The sequence below is a fragment of the Eptesicus fuscus genome, chromosome 13 (genome assembly GCF_027574615.1).
Source record: "Eptesicus fuscus isolate TK198812 chromosome 13, DD_ASM_mEF_20220401, whole genome shotgun sequence".
Classification (NCBI taxonomy): Eukaryota; Metazoa; Chordata; class Mammalia; order Chiroptera; family Vespertilionidae; genus Eptesicus; species Eptesicus fuscus.
The window spans coordinates 69,465,179-69,492,131 of record NC_072485.1 but is presented as its reverse complement, the minus strand read 5'-3'; the positions used below and the strand labels follow the sequence as shown (position 1 = coordinate 69,492,131).

The following is a 26,953-nucleotide window of genomic DNA, read 5'->3' as shown; positions in this document are numbered from 1 at the left end:
GGCCACCCCCTGTCCTACCCTAGCCCTTATTCATATCTGTGAATGAGGAGACTGAGGCTCAGACCCCTCAGCATGAGCAGGTGGAGCTAGAATGGAACCCCAAGCCCTCTGATTCCAACTTTGGAGTCTCCTTGGGGCCTGGTGGTGGTGGTGGGCTCCCTAAAGTTGATGCCACACGCCATCGTGGGGCGACATGGGTGTGTTCCCAGCCTGCGCTGACCCCCTGCCCTTCGTGGAACCACGCATCTCCTGTCGGGCGTGGAGAGCCCTGCTCCCTGTGGCTTAAAGGGAAGTGTCTCGGCAGAAAGACTCTGCATCCTGGATCCTGGCCCACGAGCCCAGGAGCCACCCACCCCAGACTCTGGTTCTCAGCACCTTCTCCTCTCTCAGGCGATGCCCAGGTAGACTCTGCACCTACCCCGGTTGGCCAAGCTGCCCGCCAGTCAAGGGGCTGCCTGGCTCCAGCTCCAGCGTCTAAACCCAACCAGCTGCCTCCTGGAGAGGAGGGGGCGGCCCAAGGGCTCAGCGGCCTGGGCCCTGCCTTGGCCGGTTCACATGCTGGTAACTGGACAAGCTCCTTTACCCGCTGTGATCTGTGCCTTAGCTTGATCGTAGGATGTTGAAAGCCTTTGCCCAACGCGTGGTACAATTTGTGTGAGTGACCAAGAGACCGGTGAAGTGACCCGGGGGCTGGAGTATTGGGGATGCCAGCCCAGCAGCCTCTGCCTCCTTCTTGCCCTCCAAACCAGAGCGCCTTGGAGCAGTCAGTCGCCTTGGTCCTCACCACCTGCGTGGTCAGCGGAATCCCAGCATCCCCAGATACAGCGGCAACCACTCCCTGCAGACCGCAGTTCATGGCGGAAAGATCTCGAGCTGCTTAAGCAGCTGTGTGACTTGGGCACGTGTGACTGCACCTGCCTGAGCCTGTCCCACCCCCTCCCCAGGATAGGAATACCCTCCTCACCTTCCCACCCTCCGGGCAGGTTGTGAGGCTTAAAAGGATGACCGAGGCCAATGGCTGTTCACGGGCAGCCCCTCCTGCTTACTGGGCAGGCCTGCTAGTCACTCTTGTCTAAAAGCTGCCCCATCCCAGCCCGGCCGGTGTGGCTCAGTGGTTGAGTGTCAACCCATGAACCAGAAGGTCCCGGTTTGATTCCCATCAGGGCACATGCCTGGATTGCGGGCTTGATCCCCAGTGTGGGGTGTGCAGGAGGCCGCTGATCAATGATTCTCTCAAATCATTGATGTTTCTAGCCGCCCCCCCCCCCCCGCTCCGCCCCCTTTTCGCTCTCTGAAATCAATGGAAAAGAAAAAACATTTAAAAAAAATGTTTAAAAGCTGCCGGGAACACCTGGCCCGAGAGGAGGATGTGGGAGCCGGAAAGTGTACAGACTCCCTTCCCAGGCTCCGAGGCCGCTGCAGTTGCCGAAGGGCTGTTTCCACACTTCTCCGGTTTCACAAGAACCGACTGGCACCGCCGCTCGTGCCTCTGGGCCCCTCCACCCTGGGACGTGGTTACTGAAAAGCTCTCCTGGTGAAATTCCGACTGTTTTATCTACTGGCCGTTTGGCTGAGCCTGTGTCAGCCCGTGGGGCGGGCATCACGTGTCATTTACTGGGAGAAAACCCAGGCAGGCCAGCCGGTCCCGGGAGGGAAGAACCATGGAGGGAGGACCTTGCCTCGCTGGCTGTTTGTTCCCTGCCTGTGGGGTGTCAGGCGCTGTGCTGGGAGGGGACGGAGGAAAACAGTAGCTCTCCTGTATGCAGACCGAACCCCCGCCCCCGGCCCCCCGCAGGCCTATTCTCAGATCTCTGTGTCTCCTGACATGGGGGTGGCCGGCCTGTTTTCTCCCCTCGGGGTCTGGGGGGGGTGGTCCCAGGCAGAGTTGCTAAGGCTGGACTTTCACGGTTCCTACGTCACTGCCCTCTTTGATTTCTCAGACCCAGACCGTGGGCCCCCGTGGCTTGGAAGAGCCATTTCGTCTAATTTCCCCATGGAGCACTTGAACCCCCCATGTCTTGACTCAGACTGTGTTTCCATGAGACTTGTGATGGGGCGCTCACCACCAACCAGGCAGCCTTTTCCCTTCTTTCGGGGGCTTTGCTTCATGGGCCCAAATCTGACCCCTAGAAAGGCAGCTAGCTAAAGACAGGGATGTCAGAAAACTGAACTGGGCCCCTTGGCGCGGTGAGCCCTCCCCCTGTCCCCCTCCCCCGTCCCTGGCTGGAAGTGTATAAAGTTGAAGCCGAGCTTCCACTTGGCAGGGATGATGGAACATTGTTATTATGTCCAGAGCACATGAGGGACCTCCACATGGACAGGGGAGATTCCCATGACTTAGGATGCCCTTCACCCTGCAAGGGCCTCCGGGCCCCTATTCTCTCTGCTCTGTGCCCTCCCCTCCCCCCCGCCCCCGCTTTCATAGGGTGGTGGGAACATGGCTGGGTCTGGTGCCTGCTTCCCCCACCCCCAGCCTGGCTCTCGCCGTGCAGCTGCCCTGGCCAGCTGTCCCAGCCCTAGCTGCCTGGCTCTGGTTCCGTCATTCCTGAGTTGTCTGGCCTGGGGGAGGGCACAGGGGCAGCCAGCTTGCAGCTTCCCCCTTCTGCCCCAGTCCTGCCCTGGCCTGGGGTCCTGAGTAAAGGGTCACAGCATGCTCAAGCGTGGTGTGTGTTGTTCAGAAGCATGAACGGTGTCGGAGGGGATCTGAAATTGCGTGGGACAAGCCACAGGTCTCATCCTCTGGGTGTCCAGCAGTCACTCACTCCCTGGACTTCCATGAGCCCATCTGGGCAAGTCTCAGACCATGAGGTTCTCCATATAATTTTCCTCCAGACCCAGTAGAGTGGCTGACTCAGACCCTGCCAAGCAACTAACAGCTGAAACTACTCAGGACCATACCTCCCAGCTGTGTGGCTTTGGACCAGTCATCTAACTTCTCCAGGCCTCAAGGTGCCATAAAACGGGACTTCCTGTTAGTACTACCTCCTGGGGTTGTGAGGTTTTGGGGCCAGCAGATGGTCGGCGCCCACTAGCATTGGTTCTCTCTCCCTCCTGCCCCACCCAGTCCCACCCTACGCTGACCTACCTGCCTCCTCTCTCCACAGGGAGCTCCAGGGCCGCAGGATGGGGTCAGCCTGTGTCAAAGTCACCAAATACTTCCTCTTCCTCTTCAACTTGCTCTTCTTTGTAAGTATGGCCAGCGCTGCTTGACTCTTGTCCCTGGTGCATCCCAGCCTGAGACCCTTCAGAGCTGCCAGGCCTAGAGACGGTGGTGGGGCGTGGTTGGTGCGGGCTGAGGGCAGACCATTCCAAATGGAACCGGCTCAGGGTGAGGAGGAGATTCCTGGCATGCCCAGCTGGCTCCATGCAGAGCCCTGGACTCCTGGCCCAGCGTCCCCTCTCCTGGAGCACTGAGGCCAGGCCAGGCTGCCAGGTCTGGAGCCTGGTTTCGGGGAAGGAAGCCCTCTGGGCATCCCCTAAATTCTTGTCATCAGGGAACTGTGTGTGAGGGGGTGTCTCTGGAATCCTTCTTGTCCCACCCTGACCACCACCTTCCTCTGCCGTTCTGAGAACTTGCCTGTTACAGTGCTGGGTCTCTGCTGCCCTCACCACACTCCCACCGCATTGCGGAGGATGTGTCCTGAGTCCCAGAGGGTGTGAGGAGGCTGGGCTCTGGGCCAGGGGAGGCACAGTTCCCTTCCCCCAGACCCATCCTGGCAGGCATCAGCAGGTCCCTGAGCCAGGGGACGCCCAGATGTGAGCTCCATGCACATCTGGACCTGGTTTTTCTGGGGCCTTGGTTCTCTTCACTGGCCTGGCACCGACTGAATCCTCTGCCTTGGAGTTGCCAGGATGATGGTGTGTGTGTGTGTGAGAGAGAGAGTGTATGAGTGTGTGTGTGAAAGAGTGTATGAGTATGTGTGAGAGAGTGTATGAGTGTGTGTGTGAGAGAGTGTATGAGTAGGTGTGTGTGAGAGAGAGTATATGAGTGTGTGTGTGAGAGTGTATGAATAGGTGTGAGAGAGAGTGTATGAGTAGGTGTGTGAGAGTGTATGAGTAGGTGTGTGTGTTGAGAGTGTATGAGTAGGAGTGAGTGTGTGAGGGAGAGAGAATGTGTGCACAAGAACGTATGTATGAGTGTGTGTGTGATGGGGTGGGGGTGAGGGTGACCTAGAGGGGCCGTCACAGCCCAGACTGGTGCTGGAGGCTGCGGCCTCTCCGTGCTGGTTCACCCCGTGCTGTTAAAACCAGGTTCTGCAATAGGATGTTCCTTTTGAACGAATTTTATTTTTAAAAATTGTACACATGCATGAACATTTTTAAGAGGAGAAAAAATACCTCTGAGTGTTAACGTTGGATTCCTGGGAATTTGGGGTTTATTCTTTGTGCCTCTGCATTTTTCAAATTTTCTACAATAGATATGAATTACTTGTGGGGGAGGGGAGGAATTGCTTTATATTACAAGTTACCTAGGATTATGGAAAGTTTAGAAAGTAAAGAATCATTCCTGGCATATGTAAGCTCACACGTGTCACACATGTACATGCACATGCACATGGACCACCCTGGCTCCAGCGCCCCCTCCCTCCTGAGGACCACGCTGAGGCCCTCCACCGATGGCAGCCAGGCCGGGAAGCCACCCGGGCAGGGCTGGGCACCTGGGCTTCCCCAGCTTGGCAGTCCGGCCCTCCTGGCTGGCCCAGGTCAGTGGAAAGCAGCTGCCCAAGCAGCCGGAGCCAAGCCTTCCCTGGCAGGCAGGAGGCTCCCTGGTTTCTAGGGCCTGTGGGGGACAGGGTGGGAGTGCTGTGGCTCCATTCCTGGGGACTCTAGGCACAGGAGAGAAGGGTCTAGACTATCTCCTAGATCAGTGATGGCGAACCTATGACACGCGTGTCAGTGCTGACACGCGTAGCCATTTCTGATGACACGCGGCCGCTGAGGCAGCTGCATGCCGAGGATGAAACATTTGCGAAATAATGTTTTTTCCTCAAAGTGACACACTACCCGAGTTATGCTCAGTTTTTTTGGCGAAGTGTGACACACCAAGCTCAAAAGGTTGCCCATCACTGTCCTAGACGGTGACGCGGCTTGGGGTTCAGGATGGTAGACCCCCTCTCCCCATGCCCTGGGAGGGAGGGTAGAGACTTTGTGGAGAGAGGCCTCGGCTTGATGGTTTTGGCCGACTGTCCTTTCCTGTTCTGCGAGGCAGCCCAGTGCAGCCAGCGACTGGAAAATTCTCTCTGGCCAGAGCCTGGGGCTGCTCTTGGGGCTTGGCTCCCTCCCAGCTCCTCCAGGGGGGCTGGCGGGAGTCAGCTGTTAACTCCCTGTGTGCTGGGGCCAGAATGGCCCCTCAGGATGTGGGGGTGTGGTGGGGAGGGAAGCTTTTATCACAGAGGGCGAGAAGGAAAGGAGAGAGCTGGGGGCAACAGTGTGTGTTTGTGTTTGCAGTCCACTCACCCACCAGATGTGTATTTGACACCTCTGTGTATCCACACCCCGTGGGGGTGCCAGGTACACACTGACCAGCAGAAGAGCCGGTCATGGGGCTTATGTCCGGGCGGTGGTGGGCTCCAAAGACTTACTCAAACGGGTGAGGAACTCGAAGTTGCAGGTTCTGGGAAGGAAGGATGCCGCCCTAGGAGAGCGGATAAGGCGCGTGACCTCAGCTGGGCTGCCAGCAAAGCTTCCCGGAGTTCCGTGTGGCTGGGGAGAGAGGGTGGCTGCGGCGGGAACTGAGGCCCAGCGGGGAATGGGACAGAGGCTGTCTCTCCAGGGCACACCCGCAGGCTTCCCAGAGCCATCCTAATCTTTGCTTTATGCGCAACGGGAAGCAGTTACGTGATTGGACTTGTGGTTTGGAAATATTGCTCTGGCTGCCATGTATGCTCACACATGCACACGTGTACACGTGTACATTTTTGCCTACACCCTCCTGACCCCAGACTCCTCATGAAGTGCCCCATCAGCTTTTCTGACATCAGAGAACCCTGAGGCTGCTGGTGCGGGCTTCTGGGGGAAGAACGCTGACTGTCAGGACCCCAGTTCCTGGAGAGGCCTAAGGGGTGCGGGGGGGATTCTGGCAGGGCTGGGGTGGGGGGCCGTTAATGTGGGATGTGTCCCAGGGCCCCAATCTTGGTTCTCAGAGAAAGGGGGTACCGTGGTGCCTCCCCCATTCTGGTCACCCTCCTTTCTGGCTGCAGCGTGACCTGGTAGCTGACCTGCCATACCTGCGGGTCAGGCTGCAGTCATGGGACCGGCAGAGAAACGGACAGGGCCGCACCAGGGACTTCCCTCGGGTTTCTCCGGGAGAGCCGAGGAGCTTAGCCAGGCAGCCCGGGATTTACTCTGCTTGGGATTGCATTTTCTGCCCTGCCTCTCATCCCTCTTTGGAAGGGTGCCTCTCCCCACCCTGCCCTGCCCTCCGAGCACAGGGGGTGGGTGAGACAGGGACTCCCTCGCCCTCGTGGGTTTCTTGGGCCTAACTGGGGTGCTTGCCCAGCTGTGCTGTGAGGTTTGGGGTGGGGAGGGCAGGGATTCAGGAGTCTTTGGGAACCTAACTGCCAGGGTCTGTAAAGACCCCCCTCCTTCCTCCCAGTAAGCTGTGCAGTCTGAGGCACCCCCACTCCTTGTCAAAAGGGAAAATCGGCCCTGGCTGGTGTGGCTCAGTTTGTTGGGTGTCGTCCCATGCGCCGAAAGATTGCTGGTTCGATTCCAGCAGGTCAGGGCACATGCCCGGGTTGCAGGCTCAATCCCTGGTAGGGCATTGCAGAAGGAGGAAGCTGATGGATATTTCTCTCTCACATCAATGTCTCTCTCCCTTTCTCTTTCTAAAAATCAATAGAAGTATTTTTTTAAAGGGAAAAATCAGTAATACTGAGACAGTTTTTATTTAGAAGTTATTTTATTCATCATGGATTTTTTTTGCATTAATTTTGTTTTGGTTTTTTAAATAATTGCTGTAAACTCTTATCTTGGTGAGTCTTTTGGTGTCTCCTTAATTTTTAACACCTGAAGCAAATGCCCCATTCGCCTTCCTCAGGGTCCCAGCTCTGGTCTTGAGTGACACAATGGTCCTGCCGTCTGGATTGCTGGGGTTCACTGAGACTTGGGGTTCGGGGCCTGAGGCCACTTTGACATCCTGGGTTGGGCAAGGATGGCGGTGGCTCCCCTGTATCCCCCTGGCCTGGGCTACAGGGACAGCTGGGCAGGGTTCTCTCCCCCACCTGCTCTCAGTCCCCGCATTAACCCTCCCCGCTTCTTCTTCCAGATCCTGGGCGGAGTGATCCTGGGCTTCGGGGTGTGGATCCTGGCCGACAAGAGCAGCTTCATCTCTGTGCTGCGTAAGGATCCCTGCTTCCCCCGCCCTGCCGGCCCTGGAGGGGAGGGCCAGGCGCAGGCAGGGCTGGCCCTCAAGGACCTCAGCTCCAGAGCTGCTGGTCACTTTCCCGGCTGACCTCTGGCCCTGCCCAGTCCTGCCGCTGACGGCTGCGGGGGTTCCGGACGGAATTTCTCTCCCTCCCCAAACAAAGCGCTGTTGTCTGGAGAACACTGGGGGGTTGGGGAGGCTTGTTCTCCCATCCCGGCCCCTTCCCTCCGCCTTGACCTTGAGAAAGCCTCTTACATCCTCCGTTGGCCGTTCAGCAACGTGTGGGCAGCCGTCCCGCCCCTTCCCAGCTCAGAGAGACGGAGGAAAGCCAGGAATGGCAGGTTGTCGGGTGTTGATGAGGTGCCTGCTGTGTGCCTGGCACTGCCTCGGTGGGCCGGGCACGTGCACTGAGGAGGAAGGCACCAGATACCACTTCTGTTGTTGGTGCTCAACAGGCCTAAGCATGTTGCATACATCAGTTGTCTGAACCCCACAACAGCTCTGCGAGGCAGGAACTGTGCTATTCCTGCCTCACAAATGAAGAAGTGAGGTCCAAAGGACTCCCGTCCCTTGCTCAGGTTCACACAGCTCATGAGAGAGAGGTGTGGGGCGTGAGCTCGGACAGCTTTGGTCCTAAACGCTGCACAGGGTGAGAGAGCCACAACACAGAAGGCCCTTCTCTCACTATTCAGAAGCAGGAAGAAAGACACCCAAGATGATAAGGGCATTCCCAGTCTACTTGTAGTCTCCTCCAGGAAGCCCACCAGGCTTGCTGCACGGACCTCTCCTAGATGCCTATGGTGGGAGAGAAGCCGGGCATGTGGCCCCAAGTAGCACAGCGATGCCACTCCCATCACTGAGTGTGTCGTCCTTGGCTCACTTCCCCTCCCAGCAGCTGTGGAGGTAGCAGGTTTGGACTCAGGCCCACGACAGCTGCTTGGTTTGAATAAAACAGAACCGGGCTGGGACGGGTGATGGAGGGGCACACCTGTCACCGTGGCCCCAGGGGGCTAGGCCTTCTCCCCTCAGAGGGTGAGGGGAGCGAGGATGATCTACCCTCCAGCCACATCAGATTCGACCTGGGGCTGTCAGTCTTTCCTCCTACTTGGGGGGGCAGCCGATTGCTCCCCTATTCTGGGGCTAGGGTCCGGGTTTCCTGTCTCAGCCGGGTGCTCACACTCCCGTGCCCTCCCAAGGGGGGGGGAACCTATCCTCCTTGGCCTTAACTAAGCCCAGGCTCACTACTTCCTGGGCCATGGCTCACACCCAGTAGGCACGGTGCCACAGGGCAAAGTCTTGAGGCCCAGCCCACCCACCGCATTTCTGCCCTCTGCACCCCGCCCCAGGGCTCCGGGGACTGCCCGTGGCTCCTCCCGCCTCCTCCTGCTTCCTCCCTGTTCAAGTCTGAGAATCTCAAGCTGGCCAGACTTTAGAGGCTCCTGGATGCACACTGTGTGTTTTACCAAAACCAGGCCTGGGACCCACCCCAAGGGTGTGGGTGGGGCCTGGAGCACCGTGCTTTTTACAAAGCTCCCCAGGTGGTTCCCCAGGCAGCCAGGGTTCAGAAACACCCAGCTGATCTGCCAGCCCAGTCACCCTACCCTGGGGTAAACTGAAGCCTGGCAAGGGGAAAGCGACTTGCTAAGTCACTTCGCAAGTAAGGATGTGAGCTGGGCACCCAGGGCTCCTGACCCACTGTGTGCAGGCTGTGTGACACAGCGCTTCTCTCACCTCATGGAATCCTCCCCGCATTACTATCCACGTTTCACATGGAGGAAACTGAGCACAGGGAGGGGAGTAACTTATCTGAGGGCACACGGCCAGAAGGTGGAGAGCCGGGGCGTGAGCCAGGTGGCACGGCTCCTGACCCCCCCCACTTCCCGAACCCCTGCAGTTCTGCGGACACCGCGGGTTCACAGGGTTCACACAGTGAGCGGGAGCAAGCACCGGGGTAAGAGTGCAGGTTCTGGATGCAGGCTCCTCTGGTTCCCAGCCCGGCTCTGCTGCCTGTGAGCTCTGAGGTCCTGGGGACATTACTTCTCCTCTCTGCGCCTCTTTCTCTGTAAAATAGAAGCAATAGAATGTACCTCATGAGGTTATGGCGAGAAATTAAATGAGTTAATGTTCAAAAACAGCTTAGAAAACGAAGTGGTTGTTAAAGGTTAATATTTATAACGATGGTTGTATTATTTGTAATAATTATAATTGGTAAAGAATAGCATTAATAATACCACCTAATCCTTATAACATCTTCAGGAAGCAGGACTTGGTTCCTTGTTGCAGAGAAAGAAATAGAGGCCAGGGAAATGGGTGCAGCACAAGACCGCCCGGAGTCTGTATTTCCGATGCGCTCCATAAGGACTCGCACCGTCAGGGACGTGCCGGTCAAGTGCCCAGAGGCTGTGGGCAGCAGAGCTGGGATTAGAGCTCCCTCCTCGTGGTCCCCAGTCCCTTTCGGTGTGGCCACTTCCCTCGCCCTCGCTGGTACCTGCTTGGCCCAGAAAGATCAGGGTGTTTCTGCCACACCCAGCGGATGGGTCTCCCTGGAATAGTCACGGGTCCCCTCCTCAGCCAGTTGCTCAGATAGGGGCCGGCCTGAGCCCTGGGTGAGGACGGGGACTGGTCTTGACGAAATGTTCTGAGAAACCAGGACCCCGAGGCTCAGCTGCCTCCCAGGGGCGGAGCCTGAGTTGGGGTCTCAGCCCTGGGCCTGGCCTGCTGGCCACCTCGGCCGGCCGCCTCTCAGGCTCTCTGGGCCCCGGGCCCTTAGAGGCCAATCAGGATGAGAGCCCACCCCCGCAGGGCTGTGAAGGGGGTGAGGCAGGATGATGGATAAAGGGCCTGGCTGGGGCTGCCACACACCCGGCAGTGCCAGTTCCTTTGTTCTAGGAGTCGCCGCTGGGAGGATCTGTCCGGAACCCAAGCCCAGGAAGTGCAGGGAAAGTGAAATTTGTGGGCTCCTGCTGCCCATGGAGATTGCCCAGAGCCAGGGTGGCGAGGGCCTGGAACCAAAGGAAGCCCCACCCTCCCCCAGCAGGGTTCTGCCCGGATTCCTGGGGGCCTGTGAGGAGCCAGACAGAGGCAGCCCTGCCCTGGCACCCTGAGAGTGGGGTGGGCGGGCCAGGCTCTTCCTGAGTTCCAGAACATTCTGTCTGCCACCAGGAAGTGGAGCTGGATCAGGCCCTCCTCCCACCCACACTCCAGCTGTGTGGTTATTCCTTAAGAGCGCTAACCCCCTCGGTGGCCTCCCAGGCCCCCCAGGGGCAGGCCTGTGTTCTCCCTGGGCCAGCTCCGACTGTGCCCCAGTCCTGTGGAAGCACATCGAACATGCAGATCCAGGCAGTCTCGTGCTGCACCCAGGAATCCGAATCCGTATCCCTAGGAAGTTCCTCCGATCGCTAGCGTGGTCTCCAGCCTCTGCTCCCAGCGGCCTCCTGGGAGTGCGCCCTCAGCCCCTGCCTGTGGGGGCACATTTACCCTGGCCGCCTGGTGTGTCCCAGCCTCAGGCTAGTGGGTACCCCACGCCTACAGGCCAGAGGTGGACATGCGCTCTGCCCTGTGTGATCTGTTGGGCTTCTTGGGAAATGCCAGTCAAATGCCTGCACAGAACTGCCCATCCCCACCCACAGGGGCGGGCTCTGTCTGCCCATGGCCCTGGGGAGGGACTCTTGCCATCGCCTGTCACACTCCTCTCTCACTCACGCTGGTCCGTTCTTTCTCCCCTTCTTTCCATTCTTCAAATACGTCAAGCTTACTCTTTCCTCAGGCCTTTGCACCTGCTGTTCCCTCTGCCTGGAATGCTTTTCCCTTCACTTGAGGTCTTCACTTGACTGACCTCTCCTTTCTCGTCTCAGCTCCAATGTCACCTGCTCAGACCAGCCTTCCCCACACCGCAACCCACTCCCTGCTCTGTAGTTCTCTACGTTAGCCGGCTTAGCACCTCCATGGCCCTTTATGCAGCCAGAAGATTGTATTGTTTTCTTGTTGTCCCCCACCCCCACCCCCCGCCCCACATACTGTCAGCTCCTGGGTGTGGGAACCTCTGCCGTCTGACTCTGCATCTCCAGCAGCCAGCACAGTGTCTGGCAGGTGGTGAGCACCTGGTCAACATTGGTTGGCTGAATGAATGAACAAGCGCCACCCCCATGCCAGGACATGTGCCCCATGCACTGGTGGAAAGAGCGGCCTTGGAAGTCCGCACATTTCCAAATCCCAGCTCTGGTCTGTGCTGGTGCAGCTCTCTGAGCCTCCATTTCCTCAGCTGGAAGTGGCTGTGCCGAGTTATGTCAGAGATGGAGGTGGCCTGCGTGAAGCCCCAAAAGGCACAGGGAGTGGGCAAGAGAGGCTGGTGTTTATTACTATACTAGTAGCCCATTTGCAGGAAGAATCCTGCAAGCGGCCGCTGCCGCCGCCCTTGCGGCTGCTGCCACCACCGTTTTGGCCACCGCGCCTGCACCCGCGTGCCGCTGCCGCCCGCCCCACTCTGCCCCGCCCCGCCCCGCCCGGCTTTCCCTCTGGCAGCCACCTTGCTTTCCGCTTTTCCTCCCTCTTCCTTCTAAGTTGTCTTCAGTCTTCACTCCTTCCTCCCTCAGCATATGCAAATTAACTGCCATCTTTTTTTTTTAACTGCCATCTTTGTTGGGTAATTTACATACTCACCCTGATTGGCTGGTGGGCATGGCTTTGGCTGGTGGGCGTGGCTTGGTGTAGCGAAGGTGCAGTCAATTTGCATATTACTATTTTATTAGGTAGGATTACTATATATGGATGAGGAGGAAGGCAGGCAGTAGTGTCTGTGGCCCCAACAGGACCAGCCAGTCGGTGGTTCGTTAATTCAGCAGCTGTTCACTCATCCTTTTGCTGTGCCAGACACGGCTGGGGATCTGGGGGTTCAGCAGGAGCAAACCCGAGTCCCTGCCCTCCTGCAGCTCCCATTCTTGTGGGGCGGCAGACAGGAGCAAGAGAGATTCGTCAAAGGTCATCTTCTCACTCCTGGTCAGTGCTGAGGAGATCAAGTAAAGCAGGGATGGGGGTTAGGATAGATTGGGGGAGGCACATCCAGGCAGCTTCCAAAGGGGGCGAGGAACAGGTTCCTTGCTGGGAGGCTGACCCAGCACCCCGACTCCAAGGAAGGTCCCGGACCTTCGGGCCCTGCCCCTGATTCTATACTTCCTGAGAGCGAGACAGCCAGGCTGGATGGAACACCCTCCTTTCCATCCCCCAGAGGCCGCCTCCCCCTCGCTCAACGTGGGCGCCTACATCTTCATCGGCGTGGGGTCCGTCACCATGCTCATGGGCTTCCTGGGCTGCGTCGGCGCGGTGAACGAGGTGCGCTGCCTGCTGGGGATGGTGAGTAGCGCCCCCTCTGCCTGCCCTGCCCTGAGCCCTGCCCGGCCCGGGCTGGGTGGGGGGCACCTGAGGGGGGACCTGGTGAGGGCTTCTAGCTAACCTGCCTGCTCTGTGTCCCCAGTACTTCGTCTTCCTCCTCCTGATCCTCATCGCCCAGGTGGCTGCTGGCGTCCTCTTCTATTTCAACATGGACAAGGTACGCACCCCTCCCTCCGTCCCCAACCGGCATTGGACGGCCGTGGGGGGGGGGGTCGTCCCGGGGGTGGGGGTAGGCTAGAAGCCTCAGCTGTCCCAGACGAGCCCAGTGGGTGCAGGCAGCCTCCCTATGGTTACACCGCGGACCCTTAGCCTGGAAGGCGAGGTCTTCGGGCAGAGTCCCTCTTGGACCAGGATCCCCCTCCACACCCACCTCGATCTAGGCCTTAACTAGCCTCTGTGTGCAAGCCGCTTGCCTCTCGCTGCCCATTTCACCCTCTGTAAACTGGGGACAAGAATGAAATCTAACTCTTTGGGTTGTTGGGAGGGTTCCGTGAGTTATGTTAGTGCTTGGCGTGGTAAGGACTCAATAAAAGTTTCCATTAATGTTAAGGCTCCTTAGCAACTGTTAAATCCATGCCACGCCTCCACAGAGGAGGCCCAGGGAGGAGACTGTCAATAAAAACACCAGTACTGCACCAGAGGGGAGGTGCGCAGCTTTGAGGAAGAGAACTTGAGACTTACTGGGCTTCAGATCTAAGCACGCTGGTGGACGTAGCCAGCAGTCAAGTGTGGAAGCGCAGGGACCGTGGTCCTGGCGGTCTCTTCAGCATCCTCATTGTGACGGCTTTTCTACGGCATGCCACTCACCTTGTGGTCCCAAGGGGGCTGCCACAGCCCCATCTTGTGCTGCTGTGGCCAGATCAGGGGAAGAAGAGCGAGGCCCCTAAAAATGTGCCCCCGATTGTGTTACAAAGGCACCCCTGGCTTTCAGGGTGGCTGAGAAAGTATCTGGCTTTCCGACTCGAAAGACAGGGACACAAGGAGCCGGGAGTGGCTGCTGGGTGAGCCAGTCAATGGTGGTAGTCACAGTTATTTAAGGAACACCTACTATGTGCACGTGGTAACTTCTAGAAGCTTTACACACACAGTGTCTCCTCACAGCAGCTCTGTACAGTAAGTGTTACGTTGTCAGACAGGGAAGCAGATGCTCAGAGAGATGAATAGCAGTAGCAACATCAGCAATAGTCACAGTGGCCTCCACCATCCCTCCATTGGGTCAGCAAAAACCAATGCTGGGTCAGTGTTGGCCACTTTACATTCATTCTTTCACTGATCCCACCACGCTCTCCCAAGTGTGAGAATCCCGTCCTACAGGTGAGGGCGTGAGGGCACCCAGCAGGTCAATGGCCAGAGCAGGGAGAGCTCAGGCTCCGGGACTCCAGGAGGAGTTCACCGGGGCCCAGCTGGGCCGGGGCCTGCCTTTCTCCACGGCTACAGTTCTGGTCCACTGAGCAGGTGCAGAGCCGGCAGCCATGTGGGCTCCTGCATCTTACCATTTGAAGGTCAAGTTACCTCCAATCCCTCTCAGAAGGAAGCTGAGAAAACATGACACCACCAACAGCTAACACTTAGAACACGCCTGGAACTGAATGTTGTGCACTTGCTGCACTTAATATCCGATCCTCACAGAAATTCCATGAGATCGTGGATATGAAAACCCTCCTGTTCACATATGGAAGCTGAGGCACAGAGAGGTTAAGCAACTTGGCCCAAGGTCACACAGCTAGTAAATGGCAGAGCCGAGATTCAAACCCCAGCAACCTGGCTTCTGGGGTTTACGCGGTGAAAAATTTTCCCTGTGGTGGTTCCTACCTAAATCTGCTTTACTTATTTACAATCCACACCCAGCCTTGTTTCCCAGGAGGACTGGCCCTGATTTCCTACAGAAAACCAAACTGGAGAGATCAGAATGCACACTGAGAGAGAGGAAGACCACTGCTCCTGAAGCCATGGGATGAGATTCTCATGTAACTGAGGGCTAACTTGGACACTGAGCTTCCTGGCAGCCAAGGAAAAAGGGGAAAGAGTTTCCGTAGATGAAAGGAAGCTTGCTTGGCCATCACACAGGAAGCAAATGCTTAGGGCAGGGACTATCCTTTTCCAGAGACAGGGTTCGGGGATCAGTACCTGGGGCTTTTCTGGGACCCAGTCAGTTGCACATTATCATCAGGTTAGATCAGAACTGGGCTCCCAGGAGGTGGTTCCTATGACTCAGAAGCTAGTCAGCTCTGCAGGGTGTCGGGCAGTCCACCTTCTCACCCCTGTGTGTTTCCCCATCTCACAGTAATAAAGGTGGTGCCCGTCTGTGGACACCAGCCACATGCTAGGAGCTGACTTCATAACTTGACACACGTTTCAGTTTTGCAAGCATTTTCCACTTTAGGAAACTGAGGCCCAGAAAAGCGAAGTGACTTTTGGTCACGGCACCCACAGGTTGGAGGTGTCAGAGTGGAGATTTGGTCACGGCACCCACAGGTTGGAGGTGTCAGAGTGGAGATTTCCCTCCGCTTCCTCTGCCTCGAGGCCCACGCCTCCCCGCTGCACCACGCCGCCTGCCCACAGGATGGTACAGTCTGTGCTTGGCTGACGACCCGGAGCTGCACCTCCGAGGTGTCCCCAGCTCCAGAGCAGGGCTTGGGGGGAGGATCGCCCCTCCTGACTCCAGGCTAGACTCTGTCCCCTTCTTTGCCTCCTTCACCACCCCCGGGCTCGACACCCCTCTCCCCTGGTCCCAGCCCCCTCCCCTTGGCACACCTCCTCTCTGGAAGGCAAGGGAAATTTTCTGGCTTTTCTGGGGAAGTTCTGGCGCCACCCTATCGCCCAAGTTGGAATGAATGATTTATTTTTTCTTTCCCGACACATTGTAAATCCCAGCTAAAGACTAAACATGCCCTTGATGGTGTTTATTCCTGCAGATGAGGCCCAGCTGGGGAGGGGGGGGGGGGCTGGGAGCCTGAAGGAAAGGCCTGTTCCAAGGCGGGGGGCTTCTCCCCCCTCTCCAGGCCCCCTGGGCAGGTGGGAGGGACGGAACCCCTGGGCTGCCATCTGTCTTTCCTGCCCCTCGTTTCCAGCGGCCACTGTTTCCAGGGCAGAGCCGAGGGCAGCTGGGTCCTTGGACAAGGCATGTGGGCTCTCCGGCCTTGGGTTCCTCGATTATAAATCAGGAATAAACCTGCCTGGCCCCCACCCGCACCCAGGCGCACCGACGGCAACGCGTTTATAAAACACCGAGTGGTGGCCCAGCCTGACTCCAGAGTAAACCACCCATGTTGGAACCTCTGCGCCGAGACCCTCAGCACGTGACTTAGCCTCTCTGGGCCTCAGTTGCCTTGTGTGTCAAATGGCAATAAGCAATTGTCTGCAATTCTGAAACCCCAAACCATTTTGAAATCGCTCCCCCGCTCCAAAAAAAAAAAAAAAATTTGCAGCTCATTTGGTGGCAAAATGGACCCGAACCGAAGTGGGATTCTTTGTGGCCTTTGTGTACCCCATTCAGGTGTCCCCCGGGAAATGTGAATGGGAGAGACTTTGGGCTGTGACACAGCCTGATTCCTTTGTGAAACTGGGGGACCTCAATGCCTGAGCACGTGAGCCCCAAGAGCCACCTTATAGGCCGTGGCGAGGGTGAAGGGCGCTGACATGTGGGAGGGGCTCAGTGTAGTACTGGCCCCGAGCAGATGTTCGCTGACATCATTGCAAGTGTTATTGCTGCTGTCACCATTATTAACTTCGTTGATGCCTAATAAGGGCTCAATAAATGGCAGCTGTTCCTGTTTTTGTTGGTATCAATATTGATATTAGCGAGGACTGTGGGACCGGAAGTGTGAGGTTGAGATTCCCCTGGCTGGCTTCCTCGCCTGACTGTTTATCCAGCCTCCATTTAGTGGGCAAAGGGCAGGTCTGGGATTCAGGGACCCTGTGTTGTAGGGTGGGCTCTGCCACCGATTGCTGTGTGTGTTTAGACAGGTTACCCAGCCTCTCTGAGCCTCAGGTGACCTGACAGTCTGGGGTTCTGACGTGCTCCCTGCAGGCAGTGGAGTGTGGGAGGTCAGGAGGAAGGAAGTGGGCTGATACTGCGCCTATGACGTGCTAGGCACCGGGCTGACTGCACTCACGCAGTGCACACTTCTAACCTGCCCAGCAGCCTGCACAGATGACGTTGTTATACCAAGGGCTCAGGAGAAGGCCTGGGGGATGAGAGCTTGACAGGGAAGGGGCTCGCATGGTCTGGGTGGGAGCTGGGGGTGGGGGGTCAGGACACTGTCTGAGCCGACTGCCCTGGGGTCCTCAGAGAGTGTGGTCAGGAGAGCTGTGCTCCTTCCTTCTCTCCCCTAGAGAAGCCCACAGAGGCACCAGGCACACGTCCTAAGCACAGGCAGTGAAGCGGGTTCCTTGGGGTCAATGTGAGTCTGAGAGATGCCTGCTCGTGGAGATGACACTTCCCGGGGGACTGTTTGGAGGCAGCTGGAGCAGGGCAGGGAGAGGGCGCCCTTTTTCTCCGCTTTAGGGAAGGAAGTATCCAGGCTGCCCCTCTGGGAAGGGATCACAGGGAAAGTGGGACAAAGACGTGTAGCACCTGCCGGGTGCCGGGCTGCACGGGCGGCTCCAGCGCAGGGCCTGCCCTCAGCACCTTCCGAGGTGGCCGGGGACATGGCGTGGCCTCCTGTTGAACTCGAGGCCTCTGGTTGTTTGGATTGCCGTGGAATTTCAGGAAAGACCCCGGTGGTCATGAAGAGTCATCATGCCATCCCTCCACATTAGCCACTGCCAAGGGTTTTCGTTTCTCTCAGGACACCGGGCTGAAGCCTGGAAGCATTCAGCAACATGGCCCGTGGAACCCAGGGAGAAGACAGGAGAATGTAGCCGTTACATTGCGTCTGGGGCACCCATTCTAAGGGGATTTGACAGGTTAGAGCAGGGAACCTTTTTTTCTGCCGAGGGCCCTTAATATAATTAACTTTATATAAATTTACTAGAGGCTCGGTCCACGAAATTCAGGCACGGGTAGGGTCCCTAGGCCTGGCCAGTGATCAGGGCTGATCTGGGCCTTCTGTCATTCCGCGCCACCCCCGGGTGGTCAGCGCACATCATAGCAAGCGATCAAACTCCTGGTCTCCCGGTTGAACTCCCGAGGGGACACTTTGCATATTAGCCTTTTATACATATAGAGGTTTCTATGACAAAAAGCTCCTAGATTTATTGAATTTCGAGTCCCACCTGCGGTTGCCTTAGCAGGGCAAGACCAAATGATTTCGTGGGCCTTATATGGCCCGTGGGCAGGATGTCTCCCACCTCTGAGTTAGTATAAAGAGTGTGGGGAGAAGTCTGGACACCATCTCTAAGGGTGACCAGAGGAACCTAGAAACTTCCCCTGGAAAGAAGGGGGTAAGGGGAGACGTGGTCTGGTCTTGAATATCTGAAACATCATTGTCCTGGGAGAGAGCGATTTGATCTGTTCCCCGTTGGGACTTGGGGAGGAAAAAGGAGGACGAGAATGAACACAAATGGTGGAAATCATTTGGGCTCAACTTAAAATGAATTGCTTCTGTCAAGAGGCCCTCAACCCTGTAGTGTGCTGTTTTGTGTGGTATTGAGTTCCCCGTCAAAGGGAGCATTTAAGTAGAACCTGGAAAAGTACGAGAGGGATTCTTACATGTAGATGATACGCTGGACTCAAAGTTCTCTTCTAACTTAGCCTCTCTGTGAAAAGTCACACTACAGGGTGACATAAAAGCACAGCATTGGTGGGGTAAGGCGGGGAGGTGTCGATCCGGGGGACGGTGGAGACAGAGAGTGGCTTGTTGTGGTTAAGATCTCGGGGTTCTGGAGCTGCACACATCAGGTTACAGTCATATCTTTGCTGCCTGCAGCTGTGTGACCGTGGGAAGTGGTTCTGACCCTGGGGGCCTCCGTCTGCTCTCCTGGAAATGGGAGGATGGTATTGGGCAGGACCAGAGCTGGCTTCTTAGGCGCGTGACCTGAGCAGTCCCGCAGGGTCCCGCACTTAGAAGGGTCCTGGGCTCGGCCTGCTGCTCTGCTGCTTCGAAATTCTTAGTCCTTTTTGAGCGAGGGCCCTGCATTTCCATCTCGCACTGGCCATAAAGATGCGGTTCTTCCTGGGCAGGACTCGATCGCCTGTGGCAGTGACCCACGGAGAGTAGCCGGCTGGCCGCAGGCTCAGCTGGGCCCAGGCATCCCGAGGCTGCCAGCAGGTCTCTCCCTCTCCCTCCTCCACTTCCTCTCCTCCATCGGCTCCCTTCTCAGGCGGGCTGTCCCCAGTGGAGCCCAAGGTGACGGCCCTCCTCCCATCAGATTAGTAGAAAGAGAGAGCCTATGTGTGTGGCCATGGGACACGGACTCATCCCTAAGCACCCGCTGTTCCAACGATGTGGAAGGCATTAAAGTGGCAGCCTGGGTCTTTGCCTGCCCATAGCAGCGGGGATGTGGGGTGGGGGGAGGCCTGCCAGGCACATACATGGATGGATTGAGGGGTGCTGACCCTTAAGGAAAGGAGCTGTTATTTCAAGAAGAAGGGAGAATGGGTGCAGGGCAGTCAGGAACCACAGAGGCAGCCTGCGGAGGCGAAGCGAGATGGTGAGCATCCTCTCACTCTATCTCCCTGCTCCTCCTTGTCTCAGGAGCCGCCTGGTTGCCAGGGTGACCTCCCTGGGCTCCCAACACAGCCTTGGGATTGGGATCCCACGACACCAGCTGCCAGCTGAACCAGCCCCTGCAGCCGTGGTCCCTGTGGCTCAGCTGTGGCCTTCAGCCACATTCTGGGCTGGAGGATGATATGGTGTTTCCATGGAAACCACCCCGTGTCAGTGGAAAGCACGCAGTTTCCATCACCTTCTCATTTCAGGAGGGCCTGAAACAGGGAAGTCCGTGCTGCTGTGGCAACCACACTGGGGTGTAAATAGAGCCTGGGTCAGTGGGGGGAGGCCGAGAGAGGATGTGGGAGAGGTGGCTTTCCAAGCAAATGCCTCTGGGGAACCCCCTCCTTTCCACGCCTCAGAGATCATCCGTTCACTGGGGCAGAGGTGGGGAGCAGAGATGGTGGGGGCAGAAAGATACAAGATCTGCAGGTGGACAGCCCCAGCTCTGTGGCAGAGGCCAACCACTAGGCTTCTCTGGGCCCTTCTTAAAGGTGCCATGACCCACTTCAAGGTATAGCCATATGGTTAAGACGCCAGTAGAGCTGAATGGGTAAAAGCTTGGGTTTTTGGAATCAGTTCACACCTCCGCTGTTGTACTTGTTGGCTGTGTGACTTTGAGGAAGTTAACGAACCTCTCTGAGCCGCGTTTTCTATATCTCTAACATGAGGGAGCAAGGTCAGTACCCAGATGATAGGTCTGCTCTGGGGATTGAAGTGAGATGCCGCATGAAAAGTGCTTAGCTCAGCACTGGTGCAAAGCAAGCATTCGGTCCATGTTGGCCACTGGGCTGGTTGTTACTGACCAGGAAGCGTGGTAAGCTTAGAGAGCTCTGGGGAGTAAACAAGAAGCGACATGCAAAGAGTTTTACCAAGAGGGAGAGGGCAGAGCGAGTCCTCGGGCTGGTTTCCCCAGGTTAGTGACGGAGGCCCAGGAGCCAGGGCCGCAGGTCCATCCGGAGGATGTGGTTTCTCTAAACACAGCAGGCGCGGCTGCCTGTGGGGCGCTGGCGGAAGTCCCACGCACAGGATTCGGAGCCAGGCTGCGAAAGCCCCTGCCTGGAAGCACCTGTCCCCTCTCCCTAATCCCCTTTTCTCAGGGACTGAGGGGCAGGTGTGCAGCTGTCCTCGGTGCCCCTGCGCCTCTCGGGCCCCTCGCCCTGGGGTGACCACAACCAGCCTGTGCATGCTGAGCCGGGCCTTGGCAAGGTCCACGGGAGAGGCCAGGTGGGGCCAGGCCAGGGCTGGCTCCAGGGCCCCGTCCACATGGGGCCGTTCTAGTCACTGGGGAAAGCCCTGTCCTCAGCCACCTGGGCTGGCTTCGGTTTGCTTCCCTTCGCTCAGCGGACTCGTTCCTGAAAAGCTGCTGTAGTGAGGGCCTCAGTTCAGGACCCCAGTGAGAGGCCTTTGGGGTGAATTCTTTTGATCCTGCACCCCTCATCTGCCTTATTTGTAAATCAGTGCTTCTCTGTGCATTTAGTGAAAAGCGGGTGTGCTTTTCTCCTCTTCATTGTGGGCCTCTAAATTCCTGAGTATGGCGACCAGCACTGCCAGGATGTGGCTTCTGTGGGGTCCAGGGCAGGCATGAGAGTGGACAGGGTGCGTGCATGAGGACTGTGGGTGCGTGCATGAGGACTGTGAGGTGCGTGCAGATAGAAGTGGTTATGAGGACTGTGGGGTGCGTATATGAGGACTGTGGGTGCTTGCAGATAGAGGTGGTTATGAGGACCTGGGGGTGCATGCATGAGGACTTTGGGGTGCGTGCAGATAGCAGCGGTTCTGCACATGTTCCTTATTGTGGACACTGCACACCTACTCTGGCCGGGCTCACAGACACAGTCCCTGCTCCCATGGAGCTGACGTTCTCAGGGGGGAGAAGTGGGGGATGATAAATCCTGGAAACAAATGATCATGTCATGACGATGCTATGGAGAAAATACAAGACAAGGAGGGCCTGGGAGGGTGTGGGGAGGGGAGGTACGCTATCCTGCAGAGTGGTCCAGGAAGGCCTGTCAGAGGAGGTGACGTTTGGGCAGAGCCCTGAAGGAAGTAAAGAAGGGAGTCATGTAGATGTTTGGGGGAAGAGGATTCCAGGCAGAGTGACAGCGAGTGCAAAGGCCCTGAGGCAGGAGTGAGCCTAGCACAGAGACTGCTAGGAGACCGGTGGAATAGAAGCAGAGGAGGCAAGAACAGAAGGAACGAGGCCTGGGGAGAGCAGGGGACAGAAGAGGCAGGGCCTTGTGGGCATTGAGAGGATGCTGGCATTTGTCCTGAGAGCTGCAGGGAGCGACTGGGAGGTTTTCAGCAGTGACATGGAAAGATTCACATTTAACGGGTCCTGCGGCTGCTGAGTGCCGAATAGACTGCAGGGCAGGAGGGGTTGGTCCTGGCTGCACTGGGCATAGCGTGGTGACCGACAGGAAGTGCCAGGAAAGTGGTTGGAATGGACAATGAAATGCTGTGGCACCGTGAGCATGTCCCCGGGCTCGGGGGGCGAGGGAGGGGGAGAGGCGGTTTAAGTCGATGTGACCAGAGGTGGGCATGGGTTTCCAGAAATCAGACCTGACCCTGGCTCTCCTCTCTGCAGGTGAAGCAGGAGATGGGCAACATCGTGACCAAGCTCATCCGGGACTACAAGGATGGGCAGGAGGACAGCCTGCAGCAGGGCTGGGACTACGTGCAGGCACAGGTAAGCTGGGTGGGGAGGGGTGGCCAGCGTGAGGTTCCGGGCCTGTGGGTATCTGTGTGTCTGGGTCTGGTCGTCTGTGTGCCTGTATGCACCTGGCAGAAATGCTAGCGAGTGTGTGTGAGTGTGCATCTGATTGGGGGGTGGGGGCTCCTGGCACCTCAGCCACCAGCACAGCTCCTTTCTCAGGGGCCCCGGGTCTTGGAGGCTGTCCAATGGCTCAGAGTGCTCCCACCTGTGGCCAGAGAGCGGGGGGTCATCTCTCAACCCTCTCACCACAGGCTGGCCAGTGTTGGGAGCTCTACCCTGGAGGTTAAGAAACGGGGTGCCAAGTCTGAATGGAGGCTACCTCTAGGGAGTAGCCCGTGGGAACTTCTGGGGTAAAAGGGATGTTCTAATCATTGATTCAGGTGGTTATGCCGGCATGCAGATAAAACTCACAGATTGAATTTGTGTACTTTAGTGTATGTGTATTCCACCTCAATTAAAGTGGGAGAGGCGGAGACCCAATGACTGACTAACAGAATGAAGGACTACGTGACAGACAGACTGGCATGCTGACTGAATGACTGATGGAATAACTGACTGACTGAATAAATGACTGATTGACTGACTGAATGAATGAATGGCCATCTGACTGGGCTCCCAGCCTGCCTTGGTGGTGAGCCATCATCACATACACATCGGCTCAGTGATCAGGTCCCGGCGTCCCCCTCTCTCGTGTGCCCTTGGCCAGGACCCCTCCTCTGGGCTGCAGCCTCCTCCTCTCTCCTGAGGACGCTGGGCACAGCAATCACGTAGGACCTGCTGGCACCGACTGGCAGGAGCGTCTGGAGACTGAGGAGGGACTTTGTCCCGGAGACGTGGGCACAGTCTTCTGAGCTGCGAAAAGGGGAGGGTGGTGTTTTCTGGCCTGAGTGCCTCTCGGATTTCCTGGTGAGGACCAGGTGGGGCCAGGTAGGAGGGCCTGGGTCACCTGGAGGGCTGGGTGCACACAGGAGGCTGTTGTCATCACACCATTAGTTTGACCCACAATTCCTGAGATGCTTTGCTCAGATTGGAGGGAGTCGCTGTCCCAGATTGAACAAGTGCCACCTTTCCAGGAGCCTGGGGGGAGCAGTGAGTCCCTTGGGAGCTGAGGAGCATCCCCCCGGGGGAGGTAGTTGGCTGGTTGGGGGTTCCCTGCAGCTGGCAAGGTTCTAGATGATTCTGATGTCTGTCAGACCCCACTTGGGAAGGTGGTTAAGAACATAGACTGTGAGTCAGGCTCCTGACGACTGGGATACTAACTTGGCCCCTTCCTGGCCAGACCTTCTCTGAGCCTCAGTTTCCTCATCTATAAAATGGGGCTATTGATCCATACTCATTTGGATAGTTATAATATCATTCGTGGGATGAACTTTTAAAGCCCGTGGCACTTGGGCAGCACTTAGCACTTATGTGGTGTTTTATTCGCCATGCACAACCACTGAGACACAGGGTGGGTGGTGGCTTGGTTCAGACCTCGGCACGAGGTCCTGGAGAGGAGGGGATCCGCCTGGTGCAGTAGAAGGCCAAGGAAAGCCGCCCCCTTTTGTGGGAGGATCTGCGAGGTGCCAACCTTTCTGCCAGAGAGAAGGCAGACAGGCAACTGCAACATAAAAAGTACAACCTGGAGCCCCAGAACACCCGAGATGCTTGGCACGCCCCCTGCTGGCGACCGGGCTGCTTGGCAGGGACTCATCACTGAGACGGGAAGGAAGCAGGTGAGGAACTGACCATGTGCTGGGCACGGTGGCACGCAGCGCACCCAGCTCACCCATGCAACTCATTTAGTCCTCCCAGGGATCCTAGAATATGGTTATTGCCATCCCATTCTCCAGGGGAGGAGTCGAGCCCAGAGAAAGGCAGTGGCTTGCCCATGCACAGGGCAGGGCCAGGATTTGAAAGGAGCCCTGCCCCCACTCTGCTCGGCCTTCCTGGGGTATTCCCGGCATGGGCCCAGCCCCTGGCAGTGGAACTGGCCTTTCCTGAGCAATTACTGTGCTCTCCAGACCTGTGCTGGGCTCTCCGCCTGCCTCGTCCCGTTTAGTCCTAGTAACAGGGAGTTAGACAACGTATTACCCCATTTTGCAGATGGGGAAACTGAGGCCAGTACTTTGACCAAAGTTGAGCAGCTGGTAGGTGGCAGAGCTGGGATTTGAACTCAGGAGCCTGACTCCAGGCCCCACCCTCTTAGCCGAATGCCATCTGCCCTCCTACTTGTCCCCACACCTGGGTTCTGCCTTTCAACCTGAACGTCCCTCTTGCTCCGCTTCATATTTTTGCTGGTCCTGATTTTTTCCTTCCTGCTGTTTAGCAGTCTGTGGTATGTGTATCCCGAAAGCCCCTTTACATTCTTCGTGGCTCACAGAAGCCAAAGCGAAACTTAAATTCGAAAACTCAGGTCCTGGAGGTGTGGCTGGGACCGGGGAGACCTGCAAGTAGCAGATCTGAGCCTCTTCCCAGGCGGCCCCACCTCTGCCAGGAGGGCAGCCCGCCGGATGGGCATGGGCATGAGCATCCTGTCCCCTCTCTGCCCAGGGCAAGTGCTGTGGCTGGGTCAGCTTTTACAACTGGACGGAAAATGCCGAGCTCATGAATCGCACCACCGTCACCTACCCCTGCTCCTGCGAGGAGAAGGGGAAGGACCACAGCCCGCTCGTGAAGAAGGGCTTCTGCGAGGCGTCCGACGTCAACGGGACCCTGAGTGGCAACGAGACCCAGGGTGGCAACAGCCCCGAGCAGTGGCCCGTGTACCAGGAGGTACGTAGAGGGCTGTGGGGTCGAGGGGCTGGGCTCGGAGACACCCAGGCTCGCCTGGGCCCCCGCTCCATCCTCTCCTCTTCCTTCACTTAGTCGTTCCTGCCTTTGATCCCTTTGTCTGCCTGTCATGTGCACCTTCATCACCTATTCACTAACATGTCTGTTCAAGATACACACAGACCCCTCTGGGCTGGGGTGGCCCCCGGCGGTGCTGCGTGATGGGGGGAGGCGCGTGCCGGGGGTCACGTGGCTGTGTTCTTCCCTCGCAGGGCTGCATGGAGAAGGTGCAGTCGTGGCTGCAGGACAACCTGGGCACCATCCTAGGCGTGTGTGTGGGCGTCGCTGTCATTGAGGTCCGTGTCCCCTCCCTGCAGCCCTCCCCATGCTCTGCCCCCGTGGGTTGTCCCTGCTGTGCTGATGTCCTGGGGGAGGCCCTGCGGCAAGGCTGGCCTGAGCACTGTCCCGCCCTGGCCCTCTGTCACCTGAATCTCAGGCTGGTCACGAGGCCACGGCTGAGGAATCTCTCTCTCTCTCTCTCTCTCTCTCTCTCTCTCTCTCTCAATCTTTTATTGATTTCAGAGAGGAAGGGAGAGGGAGAGAGAGATAGAAACATCAATGATGGGAGAGAATCATCGATAGGCTGCCTCCTGCACGCCCCCCCCCCCCCCAGCCCACCCTGGGGATGGAGCCTGTAACCTGGGCATGTGCTCTGACCGGGAATTGAACCGTGGTCTGCTTCATAGGCTGATGCTCACCCACGGAGCCATGCCGTCGGGCGAGGGTCCTCTTACTCCCTGTGTGTGTGGACCTGGACCGTGGGGTGCTGCCGCCCCAGGGCCTCTGGGGGCTGGGCAGCCCGCCCCCGCTGACTCCCGCCCTCTCCCTCAACAGCTCCTGGGGATGCTCCTGTCCATCTGCTTGTGCCGGAACGTGCACTCCGAAGACTACAGCAAGGTCCCCAAGTACTGAGGCAGCTGCTGTCCCCACCTCCCTGCCTGTCCCCCAACCTCAGGGCTCCCAGGGTGTCCCTGGCTCCCTCCTCCCGGCCCGCCTCCCACCCCACTGCCAAGGCACCTGTGCGCCCTGTGCTGCTGGCAGTGGGGGGGGGGGGGCTGTCTGGGGCCTGGACCCCTCCCTGCCTTTCTGCCTTCAGCCTTGAGCCCGGCTGCGCTGTGGCTCCTCGGCTCGCTGCCCGCCAGGGTTCTCTGAGAAACTCAACGAAAACCCTCCCTGCAGCATTTCTGCGCAGGTGGGCTGGGTTTCTACCTGCCTCGGGGGATGTATATATTGTAAGGGGGCAAGTGTATTAAAAATGGGGGTGGGGGGGTCGATAAGGCACCCTGGGCTGTCAGGGGACTACCCACTGCGTGGGTCAACTGTTTTTCCACTCTAAGGCTTATACCTTGGCTTTCATATTTCCATTAAAGGTTGTGGGAAAGGGTAGGCTTTACCTGACGTTAGGGACGGCCCCCCTCCCCAGGCCTGACCCAGCCCCACCCAGGCAGCTCTGATCTGCCTGGGCCACCTCGTGGGAGCAAGGCCGAGATGGGCCGGGCTGCAGGGGGCTTGGCCTGGCCCCGGGGCTGCTTAGGGAATCAGAGGGGTGCGTCCCCGGGGTGCAGCACAGAGCTGGCCCTGCGTTCGCCGGGACCTAAGCTGTCCAGGAGTGGGTGGGGGAGGCTGTGCTTTGCAGGGTGAGGAGGGCTCCGTGCGCCGCTCTGTAAAGCACGCTGCAGATCTGAAGACTGACTATTAAAGAGGATTTGTAAGAATCTGGTCTGACTTGGGGATGCTGCGTCCTGGGTCCCGGAGGACCAGAGGGGGGAGAGAGGGTGTGAGTGGAGTCGCTGGGTCTGCCGGGAAGTGGGGTGGCACCCACTACTGTCCCCAGGGCAGGGGCCCTTTCTCGGCATCTCTGGCCCCCTCTTCAGCCCCGTGCCTTGGTCCATCCTCCTGGCTGCCCATGTGGCTGGAATTTGACTTGCATATCGAAACAGATGTAGATTGTACCTCTAGGTTCCTGCCTCTGAGACCAGGTGGCCCCAGAAGGTACAGTTAGTGGGGTGGTGAGGGAGG

General features: G+C 57.7%; 1 protein-coding gene across 4 annotated transcripts in view; it reads left to right on the top strand.

Moving 5' to 3' along the window:
• Positions 1-26,649, top strand: part of CD82 (CD82 molecule) — a 50,391-nt gene extending 23,742 nt beyond the window's left edge. For 2 of the 4 annotated variants that reach the window (XM_054725349.1, XM_054725347.1), the window contains 9 exons: positions 2,833-2,949; positions 3,105-3,186; positions 7,268-7,340; positions 12,591-12,715; positions 12,837-12,911; positions 21,995-22,096; positions 24,656-24,877; positions 25,147-25,230; positions 25,769-26,649. In XM_054725349.1, the coding sequence (XP_054581324.1) occupies positions 3,124-3,186; positions 7,268-7,340; positions 12,591-12,715; positions 12,837-12,911; positions 21,995-22,096; positions 24,656-24,877; positions 25,147-25,230; positions 25,769-25,846 (822 nt within the window). In that variant the 5' untranslated portion in view covers positions 2,833-2,949; positions 3,105-3,123 and the 3' untranslated portion in view covers positions 25,847-26,649. The remainder of the gene's footprint in view (positions 1-2,832; positions 2,950-3,104; positions 3,187-7,267; positions 7,341-12,590; positions 12,716-12,836; positions 12,912-21,994; positions 22,097-24,655; positions 24,878-25,146; positions 25,231-25,768) is intronic. The other 2 variants (XM_054725350.1, XM_054725348.1) reach the window with 1 other exon arrangement.
• The last annotated feature ends 304 nt before the right edge of the window (positions 26,650-26,953 follow it).